Source organism: Aedes albopictus, chromosome 2, assembly GCF_035046485.1.
Source record: "Aedes albopictus strain Foshan chromosome 2, AalbF5, whole genome shotgun sequence".
NCBI lineage: Eukaryota > Metazoa > Arthropoda > Insecta > Diptera > Culicidae > Aedes > Aedes albopictus.
Genome location: NC_085137.1, coordinates 110,473,893 through 110,487,125, shown reverse-complemented (window position 1 = coordinate 110,487,125; position 13,233 = coordinate 110,473,893). Strand labels below are relative to the sequence as shown.

General features: G+C 40.3%; 1 protein-coding gene across 1 annotated transcript; it reads right to left on the bottom strand.

The window, feature by feature from the left end:
* Nucleotides 1–6,722: 6,722 nt before the first annotated feature.
* LOC115267150 (uncharacterized) lies at nucleotides 6,723–8,461 on the bottom strand. The gene is made up of 3 exons (XM_062855021.1): nucleotides 7,453–8,461; nucleotides 7,333–7,389; nucleotides 6,723–7,098 (listed from the first exon to the last, which is right to left on the bottom strand). Exons 1-3 carry the CDS (start codon nucleotides 8,344–8,346, stop codon nucleotides 6,826–6,828), a joined length of 1,224 nt encoding a protein of 407 aa, XP_062711005.1. The 5' UTR covers nucleotides 8,347–8,461; the 3' UTR covers nucleotides 6,723–6,825.
* Between the last annotated feature and the right edge of the window lie 4,772 nt (nucleotides 8,462–13,233).

Here is a 13,233-nt window from a genome sequence, read left to right as displayed (position 1 = left end):
ATACAAAGGCTCAAACAATACAATTTAAGTGACGAAATGATAAGAAATTTGCAAGTAAGCTTAACTTGAGCTGATTTTCTTCAAAATGTTCGTTATATTACAGATAAACATCAAAAAAATTTTGGACCAAATTTACCACAATAAGGATACAAGTACGTTTTAGAAGTCAGAATCTTGTGAATCAACAAGATAAGATGATGATGATGATGATGATGATTGTGTACCCACCATCAGCGCAAGGATTACCTATGGCTGCAGAGTCATACCGGAACGGAATGATCTACCTGATGGTTTGTTGTAGCAGGGTAAGCAAAATTCACTGGAGACCTTCGGAAAACAACATGATAATTGTTATCTCGTGACAAAGTCTGGCCACCCCACGAACATTTGCCCGGAAACCAGTTCATTTAACTTCCTTAGACTACCCCTCCGAAATCCCCATATATGTCATGTTCAAATATAAAAAGTAATAAGGAACGAACTCACCGGGTAATCCTGACCAGCTGGTTTTCTATGTTTGGCTTTGGTCTCAGCATGCAAACGGTCCAACCATATTAAATGTGTACTCGTTCACACCGCTCGTTGATTCTCCGATCGTCCATCGAAGAATCCGAAAAAAAATACATAAGCGAGAATACCCGACGCACTGAAAAACAATCTCTTGGATACTAGCATTTCCGAACTCGGAATAACGACGAACACGAGCACCACGATGCGGGCAATGTGGTCTCTTGCCACCGAGCCATCGTCGATCGTTTACACAAAGTGCGAACAAAAAACACAAAGAAAAATACAAAAACGCGGGAACGACGAAATGCGGCAAGTTTCAGCCTCCGCGCCCTGCTTGTCACTGACGACCGACGACCGTTCACTCTTCCATCAGCGTTCCACCCAAGTACGAACGAAAACACAAAGAAAAATACGAAAACGCGGTAAAGACGAAATGTGGCATGTTTCAGCCTCCGCGCCCTGCTTGTCACTGACGACCGACGACCGTTCACTCTTCCATCAGCGTTCCACTCAAGTACGAACGAAAACACAAGAAAAATGCAAAAACTCGGTAAAGACGAAATGCGGCATGTTTCAGCCTCCGCGCCCTGCTTGTCACTGACGACCGACGACCGTTCACTCTTCCATCAGCGTTCCACCCAAGTACGAACGAAAACACAAAGAAAGATACGAAAACGCGGTAAAGACGAAATGCGGCATGTTTCAGCCTCCGCGCCCTGCTTGTCACTGCTTGTGAATCAACAAGATAATATATAGCCATACTTCTTTAAAATAACAAATCTTATTAAAACAGGTAAATGGACATTTTTTGTTTAAGGCAGCATCCATTTATTACGTAACGCTAAAATCGGCATTTTTTGACCTCCCCTCCCCCCTCCGTAACGCTTTTTTGTATGAAAATCCAAAAATTTTCGTGTGGGCTGTAACGCTCGGCTGGACTCCCCCTCCCCCTAGAGCGTTACGTAATTTGTGGACGGCGCCTAATTCATGTTTTATTTGGTACAAAATAAAACGGCTTCGTACTCCACCAATACAGAGTCTCATATTTTTTTTCTCTTCTGGTCATAGTTACTACTAGCAAGCAATGGTGAAGACAAGAACCTAATTTGTGACAACTTTGAACCATTACTCGTTTAAATGTGACGAAATACCAAAGAAATGGCGTGCATGCCAGCTGAAAGAGAATTACGACACATAAGCGATCAGCAGAGAAGGATAAAGGACAGTTAATTCCAAAACATATGCTGCATTTGATCAGTGTTAGTTGGCCTTTCAATAAATAAATTTTCTTTGAAAATCCTAATTACAGATGTGAAATGAATTCAATTTGATGAGGAGCGGACCTGGTGTGGTGGTTAGAACACAAGACTATCACGCCGAGGATCTGGGGTCGAATCCCACTCCCGACATACTCACAAAATGTGGGTTCTTCCTTCGGAAGGGAAGTAAAGCGTGGGTCCCGAGATGAACTAGCCTAGGGTTAAAAATCTCGTTAATACAGACAAAAAAAAATCAATTTGATTTTGTATGAAAACTTATTGGACACGGTGTATCTGGCTGCAAATGTAACTTGATGCTTGCTTCCGCACAGTAGGGTCAAGTGGGTTAAGATGCCATTTTTCAAATTTTCATCGTTTTCAATGATAATTAGCCCCATTTGTTCGGCTTTCAAAGTGGTAACAGCAACTAGACTATATTTGCTCGATACTGCAGCAAAACTATTCACTAAACTATTGCATTTTCAAAGATTTCTAGCGATTTTAAAAACTGACTCGTGAAACGGAAGTGGTGCAATAAGACCATCTGCCATGGGGTGAGATGCCGTTTCATGAAAACATTCAAAAAATTACGTCCATCAGTTTTCGGGCATTTTCGACTCCCCAAGTAACCACTAAGCACTGGCGTAAGCGGTATAAAGGTCATACAGCAGTTTTTCGTGTCAATAGGCTCAGTAGGAAATTTTCAAATGCTCTCAGGCATTATAAATAGTAAGCACTGAAATAAGACGTATAGTAGTATATGAAGCTATGCTATAGTGCTTGTAAACCCAGTGTCTATCAGCCGAAAAGAAGCCTGACAGTGCTGTTAAAAGGCTTGGCGTGCATGACGTTTATATCAATCAAAGCTGATTTCAAGCAAAACAAAACTGAACCGAAGCAAGACAATAAAATCTCCTCGGAAATTTCGTACGATCGATAGGGCGGTGGAAGGTAGTCGTCGGACACTTCAAGCATTGAATTGAAACAGAATTGCATCGGATGTTTACCTGTGGAGTTGCAATCGTTTTTCCTATAGACGAACACCAACACTCAGCCAAATAACCTTAAGATTTCCATAAGGCCCAACTTATGAAACGGCCTTTAAATAATTCATAATGATTCGGATAAATTTCATAAGGTCAACCTATGACGTAAAATCGTCTCACAGCTTAGCTTTTATTCATGTTTAGCAACATGGTATTCTCAAGCGTCGGTAGCCGTGTGGATAAAACACGGGCTCGGTGATCCCGACGTTCATGGATCGAATCCAGTCTGCGTCATTTTAAGATTTTTTTGTTCTTTTCATAAGTCTATCTTATGAAATTTGTCATAGCAAGCACGATTAATTTTCATAAGGTATTCTTATGTCATCCATAAGAATTAGTTATAGCAAATTTTCATAAGGTATTTCGATGAATTTCGCTAGTTTTTTTCGCTGAGTGAACACTAATCGATGGGCCCCATTTTGATTCCTCTTGTTACGGAACCTCGTCAACCTCCCAAACTTCCCTAGCTGCATCTCCTGCAGATCTCTCTCCACCCTCCATAAAACCATTTTATACATTTCCAATGCGGCCACATTGTGCCCGATTTCAGAACCGAACATCGGATCATCCGGAACATTCGGATCGGAACATCAATGCTGTCCCAACTTATTGCCTTCTTTTCCTTAAATACGGTGCTGAGCAAACCGATCTCTTGGTGCATCTTTGGAGCAGATGGGAAACGTGACGACATCCACTTAAGACCAACAACCCCGAGGACATCAGATCGAATATGGATCAGGCCGTAAAAATCGGAGAAAAGTAGACTTCGATGGAAAACATCCGGAGAAAAAAATAAAGAAAGTAAATAACTTTCTTTTTCTTTTTTTTCTTTATCCATTTTTGACAACTCTTTCACCAGAGACTCGGTACGCAGATTAAAGCTGGCCGTATTGACTAATCCAAATTTCTGTGTGGTAGTGGTTTGTGTTCAGATTTCCCGTGTTAAGCTATCTGTAAGAACTTTGTAAACATCTTTTGTTCTCACGTACCGTCAAGGCGCCATTCACCGTGGGGGCTCCATTCACCGTGTGCCTTCGAATAATTTTTCATTATTTCCATATTATGATTGAATGATATGACAGTTTCCCTTCAATTTCACCAATACAACACTAGTGTATTGATGATTAACCTGGGCTTGTTAGGGGAATATCTGTAAATAAAAAGAAAATCGCGTTAAGTACTGTTCCTCTGAATTCCACTAAGAATTTGCATCATTTGACAGATACGTATTTCGACCTCAACTGTAAGGTCGTCTTCAGTGTCTTGTACTTGACTCGAGTCAAGTACAAGACACTGAAGACGACCTTACAGTTGAGGTCGAAATACGTATCTGTCAAAGGATGCAAATTCTTAGTGGAATTCAGAGGAACAGTACTTAACGCGATTTTCTTTTTATTTACTAGTGTATTGTTACTATGTCAAAACGCTCATTGGAAACATTTATAAGTATCATTTTGACACTAAAATGTGTTTACATGAGGCGGGTTTCTGCTCGTTCACTGCATTCATAGTGAAAAAACAAAAACTGCGCTAAGGTGATTTAAGTGATAAACTAAATGTAGTAACGTTTTTATTCCACCAAGAAGCAATTAAATTCACATATCAGGTATGTATTTTTTATAGCCGAAGTAAGTTTAACAAGAAAGTACGATTACTCGTACTTTTTAATTGAAACAAAAAGGCACGGTAAATGGGTACCCTAAAAATCAATGGTCTCCATTCACCGTGCCCCATATTGTCCCATATATCTAGAAAAAATCGAAAATTTGAACATTCGTTTTTCTAATAAAATCTTGCAAGTTATTACTTGAAATGAATTTAAACGAAGAAAATTCCCTTGGCTGGGTTGTTTTGATCATTTTTAAACAAAGTAGAATAAAGTTTCTCATACACGGTGAATGGGTCCCTACTACCACGGTGAATGGTGACCTACAACGGAATTAGGCGACCCTTCTACCCTTTACTAATTGTACTATATCACCAAATTTTGTGAAAATTTTTCTACTTCTGTGGATATTGCTTTAATTTTAACCTATAATGAAGGCAATTAAAAGCGGCACCAACAATGTTTATAAGACTGGTGTCAAATGACAGCCCTTATTTACCCCGAATCCTCTTAGATCCACGGTGAATGGTGCCTTGACGGTATATGGATAGGCTTGCATTAGGTTTCGTGAGACATTTTTTGGACAACTCAGTATCAGCCGAATATTTCGCCAAAATAGGCTTTTAAGCAGATCTATTATAGGATATAGTTCTAATGGGCTCTGTTAACAATGCGCTTCATATGGATATATAACCAACTTGGTGCCAATTTTTACGGCTTAGTGGTAACTTGAGTCCTTTGGGATCCTGTGTGAACCATATTGTCACGCTCCGTATCATTCTGGAGCATATCAATGAATTCCAAGTTTCTCTCTACCTGGTGTTCATTGATTACGAAAAAGCTTTCGACCGTTTCAATCACGGAAACATGTGGGAAGCCCTCAGGCGCAAAGGTCTCCATGAGAAAATCATCGGCCTCATTGAAGCACAGTCGCGCGGGGATACGTACCGCGTAAAAATAAAACTCAGTTCAAAATTTAAAAAAAACGCTTAAAAAAGTCTCACCATTTCTCGACGAATCATGCAAAAATAAGTCGATGATTTTTTTTTGTACGGAGTTTTCATTTACGCGGCCGCGTAAATGAAAACCGCGTAAAAAAATACCTGACAGGGCATTTTCGTGTTTTGTCCGATCCCATCCGGGTTGCAGGAGTGAGGCAAGGATGTATCCTATGACCGCTACTGTTCCTCGACGAGATCCTGGTAGTTGCGATTGACCGTGAACCAAATCGTGGATTGCTTGGGCAGCCCATTACCATGGAGCACCTAAATGACTTCGAATAGGCTGATGACGTTGCTCTTCTAGCTCAATCGCTCCTCAGTGGTAGGCTTATCATCAACGTCAACAAGACCAAATCGTTGGATGTAAACACGGTGAACCCTTCCAGCTTTACGGTAGCTGGGCAATCAGTGGAGAATGTTGAAAGCTTTCAATATCTTGGTAGCCAAATGGCGGCCGATGGCGGCACCAAGATCGACATAGGTGCACGGATGAAGAAGGCGAGGGCTGCTTTTGCGAGTTTAAGAAGTGTATGGAAGAACAACCAGATCAGTCGACACACCAAAATCCGAATTTTTATCTCGAACGTGAATCTGTGCTGCTATACGCCAGTGAAACCTGGTGTGTATCAGCGGAGAACACTCAATGGCTGCAGGTCTTCATCAATAGATGCCTGCGGTATATGATTCGTGCATGGTGGCCTCACAAATGAATCTCGGACATGGAGCTCCATCGTATGTCATCAAAAGCCGATAGCAACAGAAATTCGGCAGCGAATGTGGAGGTGGGTCGGCCACACTCTACGCAGGGTCGGAAACGAAATCTTCAAGCAAGCGTTAGATTGGAACCCAGCAGCAGGACATCGCAGCAGAGGCAGACTCACATGGCTCATGGCAGCGCAGCCTCAACAACGAAATCAAGCAAATCGACGGAAATTTGACCCGGTCAAGGCGATGGCGAGCAATTGCCCAGGATGAAGATCGTTCAATTCAGCCCTCAGCATCACCATGGATGCCCAGGATTAAGAGAAAAGAAGAAGAGTCGTATAATCTGATGGGTAGAGAAAAAACGTGTATGACAGGTTTATTTCTTTCGACGATACATAGTCATCACCACATTGCGCAGTTTAGAGATTCATTCAAATTCAAATGTTAATTTTTGTCAATTTTTATTCCAACATCCTTTCAAGAATATTTTAAAATGTTATTGTAGCAGTAGAAATAAACTGTGGGCTATCTACATTTAGAAATCCTTTTCAAATCATGAATATCAAAATCTGCATCTTTCTGGCAAAACTAAAAAAAATCAATGTAAAATTCTAGCAATTATAAAATTAGTACAACTACTGCAGAGAAATACAATAAAAAAGAATCAAAAATATAAACCAATCTATACGCTACGCTCTTTACAGTCTCGATTGAATGCAGTGGACCACGCAATCCGGCAATCGCGCGCGGAACTCCTCCACACCTCTGGTACTCACTTTTCTGCACCACGATAGCTCCAGGTATTTCAAATTGGGATACAAATCTGCCAGCATTATCAGATCCCCATCGGTCAACCAGTGGAAGTACTTGATCTTCAACCGCTTCAGACACTTGTTCCGATGCATGAACGCCACCGGCACATGAATCGACTTCAGAGTTAGCTCCTCCAGTCGATACAGGTTGCGCAGGTTCTGAAAAGTGGTGCAACTTAACATACGAATACGAGTGGTGGCATCGGCAATGGTCAGTCGTCTGATGTGTGGAAAACTCCGGCAGACGTGCAGCAGAGCCCTCTCAGGTTGAACGTGTGTAACCAACTTGACACTAATGTCATTCACGTTCGGAAGCATCTTTTTGAAGCCACCAAAGATTCTCGTACCGTCGTCCAGGATAACTAGTTGCAAGCAAAACCGTGTTACACTTACCAGCGGTTTGCATTCCAGTGCGATGCGAAAATCTATGCTTCCCATGATGCTCAACGTCTGTTGAAGGTAGAAATGGATTCGATCGAAACAAATTATTCAGTTAAAAAAAATAAAACATACCTTCAAACTTTTCAGACGTTCCAGTAATTGAAAAGTATCCGAACTCAGAAGATCACTCTTGAAATGTAAATTCTCAATCCTCGGGCAGGTTTGCGTTATGGCATCTAGTATCCGATCGGTAACGTTGAATTCTAGCCTGACATCCCTCAGGCACTGGAAACCACCGAAGAAAGACCGCACTGCGCGATCATTTCCTGCGCAAATTTGCCCGGCCAGCTTCAGGACTTCAACCTTGGGACAACGCAGCTCATCAATGGAGAAGTAGTACTCCATCGAAAATAGTTCCAAGTTCCTGAGCTGTGGAGTCAGCCGTCGCAGAAGGTCGATCGATCCCAACGCGTCCGAAGCAGTGGTGAAATTTGCACTGAGTTGTGTTAACTTGGGCATATCCAGGCCGCGGATCTGAAGTACGTTGACCAGCGAGCCCAAATCCTGCAAACGTCCCAGCACGGGAAAGCTTCGCTCGTGCTTTAAACTCTCGGCATCCACCCCGACGATCAACTGCTGCAGATTCGGAGCGCGAATCATCACCTTCCATAGCTGTTCCTCGGTGAATCCGCTCATGCAGTGAAAACTTTCCAGGTCGTTGCCGAACAGGTCCAAAATCTCGATGATCACGGTGAAGTCGAACTCGCAGCACGTTTCCGGCCCCAAGAATACAAATACTCGTCGATAACGTCGAGTGCTTGCCCGAAGATAGTGGACCTGGGACTGTTCCCAGTCCATGATGACATTGAGTGCGACACTTTTCATGAATCGACGGCTGAAAACTATCTCGTTCCATACCTGGCACACGAGCGACACTGCCTTTCGGTCGGATAGCGGTAAATAGGAAAAAATATGTTCAAGAACTTCCACCGGAAGATCATTCAGCGAGAGGGTAGGGCTATCCATAGCGTAGAGTGAAGTAGTACAGAATGTGGAGAGCAGCTAGTGGCACTTCTTTTAAATGTATTTTGATATGATGGACCGCGTGCAGGTATGTTCTTGTGAAAGTCTTGCTTTTGTACCCGTTAGGTAGCTTTTTGTGTGGTTTGCGAGCTGGACGACGTCTGATTTCAGATTTATGCCTACTAAGTCTTTTTAAAAGTGAACGGGACGTCGGTAGAAGTGTCTGTTCATTGCCGATCTGTGATTCTTTGTGGGGTTTTTTTGTCACCGTTGAATTTTATGTTTCGAGATTTGTTGATTTTTTTCGGTGAAAAAAGACTTTCCAAATCGTTTTGGCATAACGTTTCGGCCTACTTCATTCAGCCATCATCAGATACAAAACGTTTGTTCTCCACCACTGTGGCCACAGTGGTGGAGAACAAACGTTTTGTATCTGATGATGGCTGAATGAAGTAGGCCGAAACGTTATGCCAAAACGATTTGGAAAGTCTTTTTTCACCGAAAAAAATCAACAAATCTCGAAACACGATCTGTGATTCTATACGACATTTATACATTTATATCTGTTTTTCTGATCTTCACCCAGCTTACAGTATCTCTGTGATGAAAAACATTATTTAGGAAATCAGTAATAACGGTAACCGTAACTAAATTGGAGACTTTGACTTGTTGTTAAAAGGGAAAATTGGGATATCAATAACAACTTGTTCATGATTTGTAAAACAAAATTCACCCAAAATTTAAATGGAAACTGCCGCCGAAAATTCATTCTGCTTTTTTGGGTGTCTAAAGCGGGAGCCACAATGCTGCGTCGACTTCGACTTTGAATTCAACTTCTACTGACAGCTCGATTTTGAAGCAATGGCTTTCAGTGCAGCAAGCTACAATGATGTGTTGCGTGACCGTCAAGGTTGTGTTCAATCACCTGGCAATCATTTGACTCATTTGTCCATAACTCAGTTCAGAAGCATAATATTGAAATGAGATGTTCGGCAAACTTGTGGATAAGTATTTTTCCTACAATTGTCACCAAGGACGCCATATCCTAACTTTCATATATGCGGCGTGACAGCGCTAGTACCACCTACTCATACTAAACGATCGAAAAATCCTATAGTTTAGTATGAGTAGGTAGTACTAACACTTTTACGCCGGTCCCAAACGGACCGAAACGTCGGACAAAATAACATAACAGTGTTTTGATTTTGTCAAGACTGAGAAGCCACAAAACATTAGTAAATATGAGAGTTAGAATATGGCGTCATTGGTGATAATTGTAGGAAAACCAATAATCTAAATACAAGTTTGACGAACATCACATTTTAATATTAGGCTTCTGAACTGCGTTATAGACAAATGAGTCAAATAATTGTCAGTTGATCGAAAACATCTTTGGCGTGACGTACACTCAGAAATGAAATGATACACGGAATTACTATTATTCATGCATTTTGTATCCGCATCTCTCTCACTCTCTTTCTGTTTTCATGCTATCCGCTGCTTCGTCTGGGTTGACAAATTACTTCGCTTCAACCCAGGCTAAACAGCAGACAGCATGAAAACAGAAAGAGAATGAGAGAGATGCGGAAACAAAATGCATAAATAATCAGTGCTGCGAAGTGTCAGTATGAACCAGAGATGCCAGATTATTTTCATAAAAAATCTGTATCAATACAAATTTTTCTGTATCGCCGTGTTTGAGGGTATAGCAGACACCAGGAGTCCTAGATTTCAATAGAAACTAACAAAAATGTACTACTTTTTAAAGATTTTAAATTTTTACTGGTATTTATTTTTCTAAAACATGTGTGAAAATGTACAAATTTTCATAAATTCTTCAAAGTTTAAGCAGCCATTGAAAATTACTCTACACTATCCGGCTCCGCTATTTCTGAAGGATTTCGAAATCTACATCAACAACCTTAAACGTTATTATATCGTGCCTTACCAACAGTGGAACGAAATTTTCTACTCCTGTCTGGAAAATGATGCACGCGATTGGTGTAAAGCGTTCGGTAGCAATTATATTCAATACGATCAACTGCGATCGGCATTCCTGCGACGGTTTTGGTGTCAAAATGTCCAACGGAGAATCAAAGAGGAGTTTTTCTACGGAACTTATCGGCAATATGGAATGAAGTCGAAAATGGCAAGCTACTTTTTGGGAATCTGGCGGAGAGTAAGTCAGCTGGAGCAACCACCAACAGATTTCCACTTTGTTGAGACCATGGGATATCATTTTTCCTTCCGCATTCAACAGCGAATGTGTCCACAGATTCCCAGAAGAAGGCGCAATATAGCGACCGAAACGTCGGATGAAAGCTTAAAAATCCGTTTTTGAGTTATTCCTCCAAAGACTGAACGCCATTCCCCTTCCAACAACTTCATAATCTCATAAAATAATTTAAATGCAGCACATTTTGTGAATTTTTAATGGAACCGGACACATTTTAGAATGCTGTGGGAAATTGTATTACTAGCTCTTGGTATTTCTCCTACAGGATTTTCTTTTGACATGCCTCCGACAGGAACTTCGCCTAAATACAGGGGATGGCCAAAATGTTTGGGATAGGCAACTTTTTATTCTCTCACAAAAAAGTTCAACATGCTATAACTTTTCATAGAGCGCATCAAAAAATCTCAAATTTTGACTGTTTGTCAACCTATTATGTGTGCATCATTGGTACAAATTTGGGCTTGATTGATTATAATTTCGCAAAGTTAGAACCGTTCGGGTAAAACACTATTTTTTAGACAACTCATTTTTGAGCTGCCATATCTAGGAAACCAGTGAACCGAATTGAATGAAATTTTGAACGTACACTAACAATATGTAAATGCTTCACAAACTATTAAAATATAGGTACTTTTTAAACGTTGAAAAAAGTTATCATGGTTTGACACTTTTTGAATTTTTCTCAAAAAAATGTAATTTTTAACATCAATGTCAATAAATTTTAGTGTTGATATCCAAAGATTCTCCACTTCTGTTCTCAAGTTATCTCTAATCAGATATATTAGAGCCTATTTTGATTGAAGGAAGAACACATTTTGTAATTTTTCTGTGGTATTGTATATTTGACTTATTTTCCTCTATATGGGTAAAAATTTCAATCTTGTATAACTTAATTCGCCGTGAAAAAATATTAAATTTTATAACGTCGTATTGAGTATCAATATATTGTTGATATACGTTAAAAAATTCATTCAATTCGGTTCACTGGTTTCCGAGATGTGACAGTTCAAAAATGAGTTGTCTAAAAAATAGTGTTTTACCCAAACGGCTCTAACTTCGCGAAAAATTATCCAATCGAGCTCAAATTTGTACCAATGATGCACATATAATAGGTTGACAAACAGTCAAAATTTGAGATTTTTTGATGCACTCTATGAAAAGTTACAGCATGTTGATTTTTTTTGTGGGAGAAAAAAAGTTGCTTATCCCAAACATTTTGGCCATCCCCTGTAGATATTCCACCAGGACTTTCTTCTGAACAGGCTCTCTTTTAGCAAAATCTCTAGCAGGGATTGCTGTTCAGTTTTCTAGCAGAAAAATCCCTATCGGCATTTCTCTACCAAGAATTATTTCAAAGGTTCGTCAAGGAAGAATTCCTTCGGGGAATCCTCCTAAGTATTATTTTTTTTCAAAATTTCTCCAGCAGAAATTACTTCTTCGTTTCTGATACCAGGCATTTTTTTCTTGGGATTCTTCTAGTAAGTTTTTTTTGGGATGTCTTCGGTACCAGAAATTTGTTTTAAAATTCTTCTAACATAGATTCCGCTGACAGGAATTCCTTCACAAGTTTTTTTTTTCTTCTTGTGGATTCCCCTCGGGGAATTTCCTTTGCAATCTGTTTCAATAGTTTTTCTTGGAATTTTATCAACACTTTCTCCTCGTTTCATCGTTAATTGAGCCAGTAGTTGCTCCAGAAATTACTTAAAGAATTTCTTCGAAAATTTCTCCAGGTGTTCTCTCGGGAATTCCTCCAGGAGTTATTTCAGGAATCCTTTCAGGAGTTCTATCGGGCACTCATCTGGGGCTCTTTCAAGACAATTTCAGGTATCTCAATTTCTCTAGGAGTTCCTTTGTAAATTCCTTCAGGGCTTCCTTCGAAAAACCAATCAAGCCTATCTTTACAAAACACCGTATCTAACAAAATCAACGAGCGGGGAAAGTCGAAAGGGAAGTTCGCTGTTCCAATAGCAACTCATACATTGAGCATTTTAGAAACGTGAAAGATCCAGGTATTTTGTCACAAATCATCCCCAAAGCTGAGTGATACAAGTAGTCCCTAACAAAATTCAGTGCCTCGTGTGAAAATCTCTTTTTTGTTTACATATGTTACATACGGTGTATGGTAAAGTTATGCTTGCATGTTGCATGTTTTTTTTTTTAAGAGTTCTTTCGAGAATTCTACCAGGTGTTCATTCGTTGAAAATTTTTCTAGTGATTCCTTCAGGAATTCCTCCGAGAATTTATTCTAGAATACCTCCAGGGGATTCCTACTAGGAATTTTCTAGTGCCTATTGTTCTTTTGAGATTTTCTCAAGCTGTTCCTTCAGGTACTCTTTCATGTGGTCTATCGGGGATTCCTTCAAGAGTGTTTTTCAGAAGTTCCATTGGTAATTCCTCCAGGAGTGTTCCTACAGAAACTCCTCCAAAAATTCCTTCGGGTTCCTTCAGGAACTTTATCGAGTTTCCTAAATGAAGTTCTTCGAGGATTGCTTCGCGTGCTTTCGAAAATTTCTCTAGGAGTTTCATCGTGAATTCCTCCATGAGTTCCTTCGAGAATTCATCTACGGGTTCCTTCGAGAATCCTGGCAGAAGCTGCATCAGGAGTTTCTCTAGGAGTTTCATCGAGAATTAGTTCAGGTATTCTTTCGAGAATT

Coding starts and splice junctions, on each gene's coding strand:
- LOC115267150 (XM_062855021.1), bottom strand. CDS start 8,346: ATGGATAGCCCTACCCTCTCGCTGAATGATCTTCCGGTGGAAGTTCTT. Junction 7,390..7,452: donor AACGTCTGAAAAGTTTGAAG/GTATGTTTTATT, acceptor TACCTTCAACAG/ACGTTGAGCATCATGGGAAG. Junction 7,099..7,332: donor CACTGGAATGCAAACCGCTG/GTAAGTGTAACA, acceptor ACCACTTTTCAG/AACCTGCGCAACCTGTATCG.